The following is a 14,999-nucleotide window of genomic DNA, read 5'->3' on the forward strand; positions in this document are numbered from 1 at the left end:
ATCTTTATTGTATGTATATGAGTGTTTGGTTGCATATATGTACATCCTCCATATGCAAGTCTCACCAGAAGCAGTGATCAGATGAACTGGATATCTTGGGAATGGAGATATAGAGTCAACATGTGGGTGCACTGAAGGCCCAAGTTAGTCCCATATATGCTTTTTAGTTGGTGTTTAAGTCTCTGTGTGCTTCTATGGGACCACAGTTGTTGATTCTGTAGGTATCTTTGTGGTGTCCTTGATCCCTGTCTTGGTCAATGTTTCTATTCCTGCCCAAAACATCATGACCAAAAAGCAAGTTTCGAGGAAAAAGTTTATTCAGCTTATACCTCCACATTGTTGCTCATCATCAACAAAAGTCAGGACTGAAACTCAAGCAGGTCAGGAAGCAGGAACTGATGCAGAGGCCATGGAGGGATGTTACTTTCTGGCTTGCTTCCCCTGGATTGCTCAGCTTGCTTTCTTATAGAACCCAAGAGTACCAGCCCAGGGATTATACCACCCACAAGGGACCCTCCCACCTTGATCACTAATTGAGACAGTGCCTTACAGCCAGATCTCATGGGGATCTTCCTCAAGGGAGGTTTCTTTCTCTGTGGTAACTCCAACTTGTGTCAAGCTCACACACAATACCAGTCCCTCTGATTCCTTGCCCTCTGCAGCAGGATTCCAGAAGCCCCAGTTTATTGATTTTAGGTCTTTGCATCTGTTTCCATCAGGGGTAGGTTCTGTCATCTCAAGGCATGTGGCTCAAGGTGGACCATTCATTGTTTGGCCACTCAAGGGAGATGTGTGAATCTCACTGAGAATGGAAACTAGATTAGTCATCAAAAGGAGACTGAGGGAGGGGACTGGATAGGAATAGGGAAGGAGATGGGTAGATAAGAGATCAGAATGGGGTTAGAGGAGGGAAGACAGAAAGAAAGTATGCATATAGACAACTGGAAAGAGAGTTACATCTCTACAACAAGCTAGAAATCTACTTCAATGGAAACTCCCAATAATCTATGAGGGTAACAGAAGCAAAGACTCCTAACAATGGGAGAGTATGGAATCTGAATTGGCTCTTATACCAGGCAAGACATTTAATGGGGAAATTTTTATACCAACCCAGCTACAAAACCTTAGATCTCCAATTTTCCTGCCTACAAGATGTACAGGTGTAAAGATGGAGTAGAAATTAAATTATTTTTAATTCACTTTTATTTTTATTATTATCTTTATACTTTTTTCACAGTGCAATCACCATCCTCCTCCATGTCTGCCTTTTGACCACTCCCCACCCCACTCTTTCCCCTATTTCCAAGTGATTCACCTCCATCTCCACCAGACCTTACTACTCCCTGAGGTCTCAAGTCTCATGAAGATTAGGTACATCTTCACTCCCTGAGGCCAGACCAGAAATTTCTGTGCTGTATATGTGTGTGGGGTCTCATATAAGCTAGTGTATGCTGCCTGCTTCATGGCTCTGTGATTTAAAGATCTTGGGGGAGGAGGTTAGTTGAGACTTTTGATCCTTCCATGGGGTCACCCTTCTCCTTAACTTCTTCTAGTTCTTTCCTAATTCAACCACAGGGGTCCCAGGCTTCTCCCCATTTCTTGGGTGTTTAGTATCTACATCTGATTCTTTCCGCTACCTGTTGAGCATATACCCAAAAGATTACCCACCATGCCACAGGCACCTGTGTTAGACTATGTTTATAGAGGCCTTATTTGTGATAGCCAGAAGCTGGAAACAACCCAGATGTCTCACAATGGAAGAATGGATACAAAACGCATGGTTCATTTACACAATAGAATACTACTCAGCTACTAAGAATGAGGACATCATGAGCATTGCAGGCAAACAAATGGAACTAAATTATTTTTAAAAATATTATTTTTCAGAGTAAAATGTTAGTTGCCATCATCTATTATTAAAGAAATCACATAATTACCATTTGTAGAAGAAACAATAATTCACTAATTGAAAGTGGTAATCACTCTAATTTTTCTAAGAAAATTGACATAATATTTCTACTATTGTGATAAGTAATTAATCATTTGAAAATTAAAATAAAATATCTCTCAATATTTTTCTATTATAAATGCAGAAAATATGAAATATAAACCATTATATTCTATGTAATCCAATAAAAGTATAGGACAGACTTAATAAAGAGTAAATATAAAATTCCATGCCTAATATTTTCTCTTTGAGACTTTTAATGAAAACTTTTCTATTATAAACTATATTGTTGGTCTTCTTTTCTTTATTTAAGTTAAAATAACCAAAAAAAAGAAAAAGAAAAGAATCAATCAAAACATGGGGTATAGAACTAAACCAAGAATTTACAAAAGATGGTGAGATGCACCTAAAGAAATGTTCAAAGTCTTAGTGATCAGTGAAATGTAAATCAAAACAACCCTGAGATTACACCTTATACCAGTCAGAATGGCTAAGATCAAAACCTCAGGTGACAGCACATGTTTCAAGGATGTGGAGAAAGAGGAATACTCCTCCGTTGCAAAGTGGTACAACCACTCTAGAAATCCTCAGAAAATTGTAAATAGACCTACCTAAAGGTCCAGAAATACCCCTCTTGGGAATATACCCCAAAGATGCCTCACTATGTCACAGGGGCACATGTTCCACTATGCTCACAGCTGCCTTGTTTATGATATCCAGAATCTGGAAACAATCCAGATGTCTCACTACAGAAAAATGGATACAGAAAATGTGGTTCATTTACACAATGGAATATTACTCAGCTACTATGAATGAGTACAACCGGAGTTTTGCGGGAAAATGGATGGAACAAGAAAATGTCATTGTGAGTGAGGTAACTCAGTCAGACCCAAAGGACATGCACAGTATGTTCTCACTAATAAATGGATCTTACCCCCCCAAAAAAGTACAGAATACCCAAGATACAGTTCACAGAACTCAAAAATGTCAACAAGCTGAAGGGACAAAGTGAGGATGCCTCAGTTCAACTTGGGAAGGAGAAGAAAGCAACCACGAAAGGAGGGAGCCACAGGCTAGGGAAAGAGGATGGGGATGTGGGTAGAGAGTAACATGATCTGGTATTGGATGGGAGAAAAAGATTAAAGCCCTGAGGACCAGCAGGAAGAATAGAAACAGGCGACCTCCAGAGAAAGGAGCTTGGAAGGACCCTCTAGAATGTACCAGAGACCTGGGAAGTGAGACTCTCAGGACTCAAGAGGTGGGGCCCCCTAGATGAAAGGCCCTATAGTGGGGAGAAGGAACCTATTGAATCCACCTCCAGCAGAAAGACAGCGCATCAAATGAGAAATGGGGTTGATATCCCACAGCCAAAGCTCTGACCCATAATTCTTCCTGTCTGAAAGAAATTCAGAGATGGAAACGGAGAAGAGCCTGAGGAAAAGAAGGTCCAGGGACAGGCTTCAGATGGGATCCAGCTCAAGGGGAGGCCCCAAGATCTGACACCATTACTGAAGTTATGGGGCATTCACAAAAAGGGACCTACCATGACTACTTTCCAAAATATCTAGCAAGCAGCTGAGTCAGGTGCAGATATGCAGCCATCCAATAGAAGTTGCTGACTCCTCGGTTTGAATTAGGGAAAAGCTGGAAGAAGCTAAGGAGGAAGTCAATCCTGCAGGAGGATGAGCAGTCTCAATTAACCTGGACTCCTGAGATCTCTGAGATACTAGATCACTAAGCAGGCACCATACAGCAGCTGAGATGAGGCCTCCAACACAAGTATAGCAGAGGACTCCTTGGTCTGGGTTCAGTCAAAGAAGATGCACGCACCCCTCAAGAGACTGGAGGCCCCAGGAAGTTTAGAGGTCTGGTGGGGTGGGGGGGTAGGGACATCCTTGTGGAGATAGATGGCGGGGGAAGGGGGAAAAGATGGCAGGGAGGAAGTATGGGATGTGGAAGTCTCAGGGGTTGATCTGGAGGGAATAATATATGGAGTGTAAAAATAAATAAATACATAAATTAATTAAAATAGAGGTGAAATTTTAATACAATTTTATATACAACTAAGACATGTCAAATCTAAGCGCTTCAAAATAACTGCACTGAAATACTCAATGATAACTACAATCTCAAATAAGTAACAGTAAAATAGCATTAAAATTGAATTGAACATATTGCTGACATTTGTCAATATTCTAAAAACCCATCTACTGTTTCTAAACCTCTTACAAATCCGCATGGTCAACTACACTGAGATCCTTTTCAGAAATAATTAAAATAGTCATAACATCTAATTTTCATGACATTTCTTGGAATACATTATAACAAGTCTCTTATTTATAAGACAGAGAGAGAAATTGCTCCAAGTAATTATTGGATCATTGCTCTAATAAAACATAATTACTTCTTGAGCATTGCTGGTGCTTCTGAGTGAAATGTTACTCTTTCACAAGCCATGCCAAAGAAATTGTCTCCCCTTTTGTTTGTATTTAAGTACTTGTCTTCTATTAAATTATAGGGAAAAATCAATATGAAATTAGGAAGCAATTATTCCTATGTCTCCAAATGCATTTGGAAGTAATTCTCACCAGAGACATCATTATGTGATTTCACAATAACATTGGATTTGGAAGTCATTAAAAGCTGATACCATCTGCCCCTAACTACCACTGATTTCTCTACATCCACAGGGTGGAGACGAAAATCTTTTAGTGCTCCCATCTTATTTGTCCCAAATACTAAATATTTGGCAGTGTAACTTGGTGCCACATGCTTGTAATATATACGACTTATGACATATAAACATATGAATTATACATTTTTATTTGTTACATACAATCATTCTGTGAAGTAAACTATACTACACATTAAAGACGAAGACTGAAGTTAAGGTCAACCATATTTGTACAGTATATTGAGGCCAAACATAGTATCATATCTTTGTCCTAAAATGTGCTTATTTCATGTGAAAATTTTGTTTCTCTTTTGAAAAGTCAGGAGAAATTTTAAAATGAATTATTACTACACAGTTCATTCACTCAAAACCAAACACATTTTTCAATAGCACAGTTAACTGTATCTTAAGGCTGAGAAAAATATCTTACTTTCATTATTTTACTGACTGTGTCTTTGACATCTTTATTTCTCAGACTGTAGATTAAGGGGTTTAGCATGGGGATCACCACTGTGTAAAACAAAGAAGCCACTTTGACAGTGTGCCTGGAGTTCTTGGAGTTGGGCACACAGTAGAGGAATAATATGGTTCCATGGAAGATGGTGATGGCCGTCATGTGGGAAGCACAGGTAGAGAAGACTTTGCGGTGCCCACTAGATGAATTCATTTTCAGGGCAGTGACAATAATGAACAAATATGATGTAAGAATGATGAGCAGTGTGCTTATCTCATTGAAAGTAGCAACAATAAAAAGCAGTAACTGGCTGAGTTTAGAATCAGAGCAAGAAAGGGCTATCAGGGAGGAGAGTTCACAGAAGAAGTGATTAATTGTGTTGAAACCTCGGAAATATAAATTCAAAGCAGAGCAGGTTAGTGTCAATGAGCACACCACTCCCCATGCATATGATCCTAGCACTAGCAGTGCTCAGAGTCTCTGTGACATGACAACTGTGTACAGCAGGGGGTTACAGACAGCCACAAAGCAGTCATAGGCCATCACAGCAAATAGAATTAGTTTAGTCACTACAAATGTGCAAAAGAGAAAGAACTGCATTATGCATCCTGAAAAGGAAATGGTCCTGTCTTCTATGACAAGGTTCACCAGCATCTTGGGAGCAATGATCGAGGAATAGCAGAAATCTGCAAAGGAAAGGTGGCTGAGGAAGAAGTACATGGGGGTGTGCAGTTTGGGGTTAATCTTAATGATCATTATCATCCCTAGATTCCCTAGCACACTGAAGCTGTAGATTGCCAGAAACAACAAGAAGAGAGGAACCTGCAGTTCTGGGTAATCTGAGAAGCCCAAGAGAGTGAATGTGACCTCAGAAGTTAGATTTATGTCTGTCAGAAACATGATTCCTTCTGATGAGATCTGAAAATTGATCTTGGAAATAAAATAGAGAAAAAAGATTCACACACAAAGAATGCCTAACCAACTGTCAACAGGCCTAAAGATGAAACAAAATATATATTTTTGTGATATTGAGATATTGAAATATCAAAACAGATTTAACCAGAGATTCAGAAATTAAATTAGTATATTATGAGTAATTTCATAGTTCTGATCATTGTCTTAAATATGTTTAAATATGATTTTAAATCACTATTTACAATAGAATAATGAAAAACAGATAAAACTCTGAACAAACATGGAGCAGTCAAATGTTACTGAAGTCTCATACTCTTTATCTTAAAAATTAGTCAAATATAATAATTTATTTTCATAGTACTGGAATTTCCAACGAAGCATAGAAGAATAGAAAGCATCACCTATGAAAATTTCCTTACACTAACATTTCTGCATGCTGAGATATTGCAAAATAATCTGTCATTTACTATCAAAGCAATATTAATATTATTAGAATTGACCAAGAATCTTATCTATTAAATTCAATTTTTATATTTGCATTTTATGTAAAATGAGTTATCTTTTTTTTTTTTGGTTCTTTTTTTCGGAGCTGGGGACCGAACCCAAGGCCTTGCGCTTCCTAGGTAAGCGCTCTACCACTGAGCTAAATCCCCAGCCCCCATGAGTTATCTTTTATGCTGCCTTTTCTGCTGATGATCAAAGTGAAGTTTAACAAAACTTCTTCAATAGGAAAAAAAATCAAACCCCTAAAACTACTATGTTTTCACTTTCTGTCAAATGGTCATTAGCTTTACAGAATAAAAAATGATAAAATTCAGTTTTCACAATCTATTACCTTAACTGTTTTGGTTGTCTTTTTACAGCATTTCGTCTTGTTATGTTTAAAGTAAATCTTTAAGATATGATGGAAACTATGCAATTTATTTCGTCGAATGAGAAAATGGCTTCAAACATATTCTGAATAGCTACACTGAATAGAACACAAAGAGTGGAGGTCAGGAAATGCTCTTATCTAGAAGTAATAGTTCACAAACAGTGAGAATGGTGTGTCTTTATGAATTTCTTTCTTCTCCCTGTAAGTCATCACGAATATTCATTTAATCCCTATATTCATGTGAAGAGAATGAAAGCTTGTTAAGGTTTTTCTTCATTTTGTTTCCCCAGAATGTGTACTTTACTTATTGAGATTCAACAATTTAAGTGTCTATTTACACAGCAAACTAGTCCAAATTTTCACTTACATAAGGAGTATATATATTTTAGAAAACAGACATGATCTACCTTATTCCAAATACATGCTCACAACCAAAGACGGTTCTTTCAACATGACTTTTACCAGAGTAGACCTTTTGGTTCTTGAATTTCCAGGTGCAAATGCCATTAGTGTTTCAAAAGTTCCCCTAAATTATGTTTTCTTATAAAAGACTGACACAAAGCTGGGGTGTTCTACATAGCTCACAGAGAAAATATTAACATTATTTTTTCAGACCTGTAGACAACCCTGTTGATGGTAAGTGCAGTCCTCTCTTGACTCTATAGGAAGAACTTATTTGAGAGAGTTGCTAACTCTATTATTATGCTTACTGCTTCTCCCCCTGGCATTATAGTCTAGAAATAATTGGTTGTGATAGTCTCTAGAGAATTCAGAATAAGCAGTTAAAATTAAATACTATATACGGTGTAATTTCAATTTCATGGAAAACTTGAATGGAAGTTATAGCATCTTTGGAAGTATTTCCTGTGAGTTTTAGCTTTGTTAATGTCATCTCCTACTCCATTCATTCATTCATTCATTCATTCATTCATTTTCTTCCTTATTTATTTATTAAATTTATTTATTTGTACACTTTACAACCAAATATCAGCCTTTCCTTTCCTCCCAGTATTCATTTAATTAAGTCTTCCCAATTCCACTTAGAAAAGGAAATCCCCCTCTGGGGGACAACCCTCATGTCCCCATTCCTCATCCAACCCCCATGCACTCCTAACCTCAACTCCTGCACATCCAGTTGCTACAGGACTTGGTACATCATCTTCCACTGATTCCAGGCAAGGCTGTCCGTCTTGGGATCCACTGGTTCAGGACAGCCCCATCTCCAGTTTTTGGGCATCCTGCATGCAGAACAGGAAGTAATCTGCTACATACGTGCAGAGAGCCTCGTTCCATCCTCTGCTCACTCTTTGGTTGGTGATTCAGTCTCTGGGAGTTCCTAAGGGTCCAGGTTACTCTGAGACTCTATTTTCAATTCTCATTTCCTCAACGCCTTTTGGCTTACTGCTCTCGAAATACCTCTTGGTAGACTTTGAGTACTTTGCTCCTTTTCATCATATACATTTTCTTGGTCCTTTCTGAAACTCTTGGACATCTGGATAACGGCTGTCTGTTTTGGCCTTTATGAATAATGATGTTGGGAATATTTATGAACAAACTTGAAGAACCACTTTTCAATTTTCTGAGGGAAATGTCTAAAAGTGGGATTGTAGGGTCCTATGTATAATTTTCTAAGAATCCAGAAAACTCTTCCAACGTGGCTCCACTGTTTTATAGTTCCATATTAAATAAAAACTGTAATTTCTCCACCTCCTCACCAACCATTCTTGTCTGGCTTTGTACTTTTTTAATTGCAGTCATTGTAATGAGAGTGAAGAGTTTTCCTACTGTGGTTTTAATTTGCATTTCCCTCAGTGACTGATGATGCTAAGCATCCCTAGTAATCACTAAATATTTTCTTATAACATCTCATTCTTCCTTCCATTTGTAAATGAATTATTAGTTTTCTTTACTGAATTCGAGGAGTGCTTTAACATAATCTGAGTATAAACCCTATATAAGATGCATGGCTTACAAATCTATCCTTCTCAGCTAGTGTATCTTCTTCTTTTTAGGTACATTATTCTTTTAAAGTTTGTGTTTTATTCAAAATATAGTTTCCTTGATTAACAGGCCAATTTCTTTGGTTTCAAAATATTACATTAGTATTTTAAAAATGGCACCTCAGGTCATGCAGGTACTCTTCTGGATTTGCTTTCCAGTAAAGTACTTGGAACATGTAGATAAGCAAACAAAGATAGTAAAACTGTAGAGGGGATTTCAAATGTCATTTTCTGAGGAGACTGACCCCAACTCAAGATCCCACTCCCAATCAATTGACAATAGAGATCTAAAAGATTGAAATGGAGTCATTAACACCTATAAGAGACTTCATCATATAGTTTCAGCTCATGTTTGGCAAGCAGTAAGATACATGCCTCTCAATGAGGTATTGAGAAACCATCAAAGGCAGTTGATTGGATGCACCTGGATGACTGAGGCCCAGGGTTCTTTCTGTCTTGCACAGGGGCAGGAAGGCCAAGCTAATTCTGAGAATGAGTAGTGATGTCTACTTCACCAGTGAAAGAGGTGTAAGACATGGGAAGTGGGGTTGGCGGTAATTTTTTTTTCTTGGTCCCTGAGATCTGATGGCCTTTTCTTCCCTCACCTCACTGCCCACCCTCGGTCGTGGGCTATTCCGAACCACTCATCCCACCACAGATGGCTCAGCATCCTGCATGGCCTTGTGTGGCGCCCTTGCTTGAGTGAGGCTATGGCGCCTTCCTTTTCAGCAGCCTGAGACCAGCTCCCCGAAGTGTCACTGGCTGCCGCTGTCTTTGTCCGCACACAGGTGGGCACTCTATCCTGCCTGAGGCCCCTGCCTGCACTAAAGGATCCCATGCCCAAACTGTTTTTCTAACATTAGATAACAGAATAAATGTTTTAGTTTAACAAATAAAGACAAGGTGGAAACTGATATTAATCATCTTGGATCGTAGAAGTGAAACATAAATCAAGATACATGAGGAACCCGAGCTAGGTAGCAATAAAGAGGGACAACAATATTTTATTAAAGTCAAATGCATATGCAAAAAAATAACAGATCCACTTAGTGGTGAGGTGCATGCTAGGTCTCACTAGAGTAAAGAAAGATTATCAAGTCAGTGATAAGTCATAAATGCAGACACTATTAAGGCAAGCTAATGACAGAGAAGCCCAATACAGAGAAATACAAAGAGAAAATAATACAAAGGATTATATATAAGATGGATTGAAAACTCCTTGAAAATAGCACACAATTAATATTTCCTGGATTCTTGTGAATAAATGTTATTCTTGCATTCATTTGTAACATGAAATTCTAACTCAATACAGTGATTCCAATACCAAATAGTAAAGAAAATGCCAAAAACCCTTAATTTATATATTATATAGACTAGCTAGATTATAAGATATAGATACTTATGTATAAACTGCTTGATGAAATGTTGTTAGCAGGAAATAAGTTTTTAAGTGCATCATGTATTCCATCAATTATGCTATAATAAAGGTCTACAATCATAAATAATGCAAGTGCTACATCATAACTCACAACAGCTTAAAATACTACAAAATGAAGAAAAACATATGTACAACCTTTGAAATTCTTCAACTATAGAGAACACACATGAATATGTGAATATTAAGTCTCAGTAATAAGTTTCCTTTTAAAATAGCCATCCTTTTTAATGCTCTATATTCAATGCTCACCTATTTGCCTATATATGGGTCTTCACTATAAATCCCTAAGTTTTGCTAAAAATAAAAACTTAGTAAAGATAATTTTTTAGACCCTAACACTTTTCTAAGAGCCTCTTTCACATCCTTATTCCGCAGACTGTAGATCAGGGGATTCAGCATGGGAATGACCACAGTGTAGAAGACTGTAGTCACTTTATCAACATCTAGAGTATTACCAGAGTTGGGCTGACAATAAATAAAAAGGATCGTTCCATGGAAGACCACGATGACTGTGAGATGGGAAGCACAGGTGGAAAAGGCCTTGTGTCTCCCCTCTGCAGAGCGCATCTTCAGGATAGTGATAAGGATAAACAAGTAGGAGGTGAAGATGATCACAATAGTGAGAATCTCATTGAAATTGACAATGGTGAACAGGAAAAACTCACTTGTAGTAACATCAGAGCAAGCGAGACTTAAGAGAGGAGGCAGATCACAAAAGAAGTGATTAATCACATTTGACTTAAATGATGGGATCTCAAGAGCTAAGCATAGGTGAATCAGAGAACATACTGATGCATAAAAGTAGCAACAGGACACCAATACTAGACGGAGCTTTGGGGACATGACAACCATGTACAGTAGTGGATTACAAATGGCCACAAAGCGGTCATAGGCCATAACAGCCAATAGGAAGACTTCAGTGATAGCAAAAGTACAAAATAAATAAAATTGAATCATGCATTCCTGGTAAGAAATAACTTTATCCTTGTTGATAATATCAGTGAACATCTTTGGCACAATGATGGAAGCATAACAGAAATCCACAAATGACAGGTGGCTGAGGAAAAAGTACATAGGAGTGTGAAGACGAGAGCTGACTTGAATCAGCACAGTCATCCCCAGGTTCGCTATGACTGTCACTCCATAAATGAGAAGAAACACTAGAAAGAGAAAGATTGCCAGCTCTGGGACATCAGAAAAGCCAAGAAGAACGAACTCTGCCAGAGAGGTACAGTTTACCTCATCCATGTCTGCTAATTGGCAGTTTACCCATACTACTTCTGTGAAGAGAAGGGGGGAGAAAAGGAGAGACTTCTATTAACTGTAGAAAAGTATTGAATTAATGTAAAGAACATATGTTTATAAGTACCAGAAAAACATAATTATAAAAATTTCAAAATATTAGCTAGTTCATATTTGTACAAAAACAATTATCAGCAACCCCATCTTACACTTGTTAATATAAGCCACAACTAAATTAAGTGTATCTCTGAGGAAGTGGCTTAATTTTGTTTAAAATACATTCAGTGCTGTAATTTGATAATTAATTTAAGCAGTAGTATGAGATTTAATCTAATCAGTGAAAACTTTATTAAAGATATGACCTGGCAGTTTGTGATCTATTTCATGTATGTCATATGCATAGTTGTACTACTTTCACTCAATCTAATAATACAAAACTTGGAGCAATTTACCTCCAATTACTTGTTGTAGCACTATAAAAATTGTATCTGAAGTTAATGCCTTGCAAAGGTGCTGAAATTTCGATAATATTAAAATTTAAAAGCAATATTCAGAAAATCCAATGATAAATCGATAACACTTTTCATTCTTAGTTGAAACTACTTGTTTCATTACAATCAAGCTCTAAAGTGAGTCAGATATAATGACTACATTTTTGAGAAAATGAGTGTGAAAATGTATTTGAGATTTTATTACAGTTACCAATAAAAATTAAAACCAAAATTACTGGAAATTAGGGAATATAAGCTCAGTGTTTCACCAAATCCGATCATATTTAAAATAATTGAAACCCATTTATAAAATGACACTAGAATATTTCTTAGGATATTAAGATAGAAAGCAGTTAAAAAGAAGCATCCTTAAATTATGGCTCATCATTACATATAATTGGGAAAATTAGAACATTCTTTTTAAATTACATCTTAGATATGAATGATTCTAAAATCTTAGAGCATGCAAAAACATAAATCTAGTTTTACATAATAACATATATAAGATATATGTTAGATATTTGATGTTTTATACTTGCAAAAATTAATCATATATTATTTATATATGATATACTATAATTTCTTAAGTTAAGAAAGAATAAATGAAAACTCCTCCAGATTTGTTTAAGTACTTTTTTGGACAAGGTGGATGATTTAAAATGCCATGAGAGTGTAAACACAATCTCATAGTAGATTTATTTTATACTCTGACTTTCTTAAATGAAATGCATGAGGAAAATGCGTATTTTTATTACTTCAAATAAAACTGAAGAAAATAGGAACAAAAATCAAAAGAGTGGAGCATTTTTCCATCTTGAACTAAGATATAGAGTCTTGACTTCATCTTCTTTTTGATAAAGAAGAAAGAGTGGAGATAGAGAAACAGAGACAGAGACAATGATAGAGACAAAGACAGAGACTGGCAGACAAGAAGTTGGAAGGAAAGAAAGGAAGAGGAAAGGAAAGATAGAGAGAAAGACAGACACCGAAAAACATGCTAAATGAATAGGTAAAAATCCACAAAGCATCAACTCTACACCTTGAACAATTGGCAAATGAATAAAGGTAGAAGCACATCTTCTTCTTTTACTCAGGGAATAATTCAACAATTGGTTATATGATGGTAAACGGTGAGCTCTGAAAACATACATATTTGACACTACCTATGTATGAACAGGTTATATTTAGAAATGTAAATGTATAAACATGGATATGCTTGTAATAACAGTGAGACACAGGTTTTTGGAAGGACAGCTAGTTGAGGTATATGAGAGGCTTTAAATGAAGAAAAGGAAAGGAGAAAATGTTGTAATTAAATTAAAAATCCCCAAATGAAAGCAAAATAATTAAAAAAGACTTTCATTAAATCTTTTTCTAAGTCAAATACTAAATGAGGAAAGAAAAGAAAGGACAATGTAAAGAAAATGTTAGAAAAAATTTCTTAACATACACAAATCTTGGAAGTCAAATTTGCATTGTTCTATAAGGATAACATTGAAATTACTCTGTGATAAATTTAAAGAAAATTGAATGCAGCATGCTTATCTCTGTTCAAAAGCAAGAACTGGATGCATGACTACTGTATTAACTATTCAATCCTCTGAATTGGTTAGGTATGGCAAAAGGAAGATCATATTCTGTCATGAAGTTGGTACAAAAGAGGAGAGAGAAAACAAGAGTATCACACACATGTAAACAGACATATAAACATGCACACACACAAACACAGAGGAGAAAAAAAAGAAAGAGACAAAGAAACAGATGGAAAGAGAGACAGAAAAGAATGTTACAATATTAAATTTTCATGCTCATATTGTTTGATATTAGTTTTTTCATTTATCACCAGTTGTCATTCCTGAAAAGACTAACAAACTTTTCATGTCAAAGCAAAGTTTAACATTTCATATGCAATCTTCATTAGAAGAGAAAAATATAAATGTATTTTAAAAATCAGTTTACTTGATAAAATATGGCCATTTTCAATTTTCAGCAATTAGAGACTTATGCCCATGAACAAACCTGATACATGTTCTCCCCAGGACTGGAGATTTTAAACTTTCTCATAAGTGGAGTGTTTATGACTGGAAATTAACCTCTAGGGAAAAGGATCCCTTATGTAATGCAATGACTAATTTCTATGCCATAACAAAGTTAATAAACTGAAGTAGAGATGTATGTCCTGGTAGACTAAAAAATATTCTCTGTGGAAGATCAGCAGAGTAGGGCGCTTTTGCACAGATTGGTAATAAAGTTAAATAATGTAAAATGTATGTGAAAATACAGCACTTATACCTGAAGTCTGCCCTCATAAAGATTAAATAATATCTTTTACAAGAATATTTCTAAATAACGTATTAACAGAATGATGAGCTATTCTTACGTACAAGTCTATTAAACCTTCAGATAATCCCTTTATTTCTAAGTTAAAGTTTCCTTAAAATTTTCTGGAAATCCCATCAAAAAAGTCTAAACATTCTTTTCTTTTACATATTTTATTTCATTTTTGAATAATTCATTTTTTATTTTTATTTTTACCCCAAATGCCCCTCAAACAGTTCCCCCATTCATGGACTCACTCCTTCATCTTCCCTTCTCTTTGCCTCTGAGAGGGTGGGGCCACTCTGAGAATCCAACTACCTTGGTTGATCAAGTCCCTGAAGAATTAAGTCCATCCTCTCCCCCTGAGTCCAGACAATGCTGTTATGGAGACCAAACTGCATGTCTGTTAAACATGTGCCAGGTGCCTTGGTCCAGCCTGTGTATGCTCTTTGGTTGGTAGCTCAGTCTTTGAGAGCTTCCAGGGGTACAACTTAGTTGACTCAGTTGGTCTTTCTGTTGCATTCCTATCTATTCAGAACGTTCAAACCTTCCCCTCCTCTGTCATAGGAGTCCCTGACCATTGTCATTTGTTTGGTTTTCATTATCTGCCTCCATTTTTGTCAGTTGCTGGATAGATACTTTCA

General features: G+C 36.5%; 1 protein-coding gene and 1 pseudogene across 1 annotated transcript; both read right to left on the reverse strand.

The window, feature by feature from the left end:
- Positions 5,029-5,976, reverse strand: Or5d16-ps1 (olfactory receptor family 5 subfamily D member 16, pseudogene 1; annotated as a pseudogene).
- Positions 10,598-11,551, reverse strand: Or5l13 (olfactory receptor family 5 subfamily L member 13). Its single transcript, NM_001000512.1, is given in 1 exon segment — positions 10,598-11,551. A coding segment is annotated over 1 exon segment (954 nt).
- Positions 11,552-14,999: the final 3,448 nt, after the last annotated feature.

Source organism: Rattus norvegicus, chromosome 3 (genome assembly GCF_021556685.1).
Source record: "Rattus norvegicus strain SHRSP/BbbUtx chromosome 3, alternate assembly SHRSP_T2T, whole genome shotgun sequence".
NCBI lineage: Eukaryota > Metazoa > Chordata > Mammalia > Rodentia > Muridae > Rattus > Rattus norvegicus.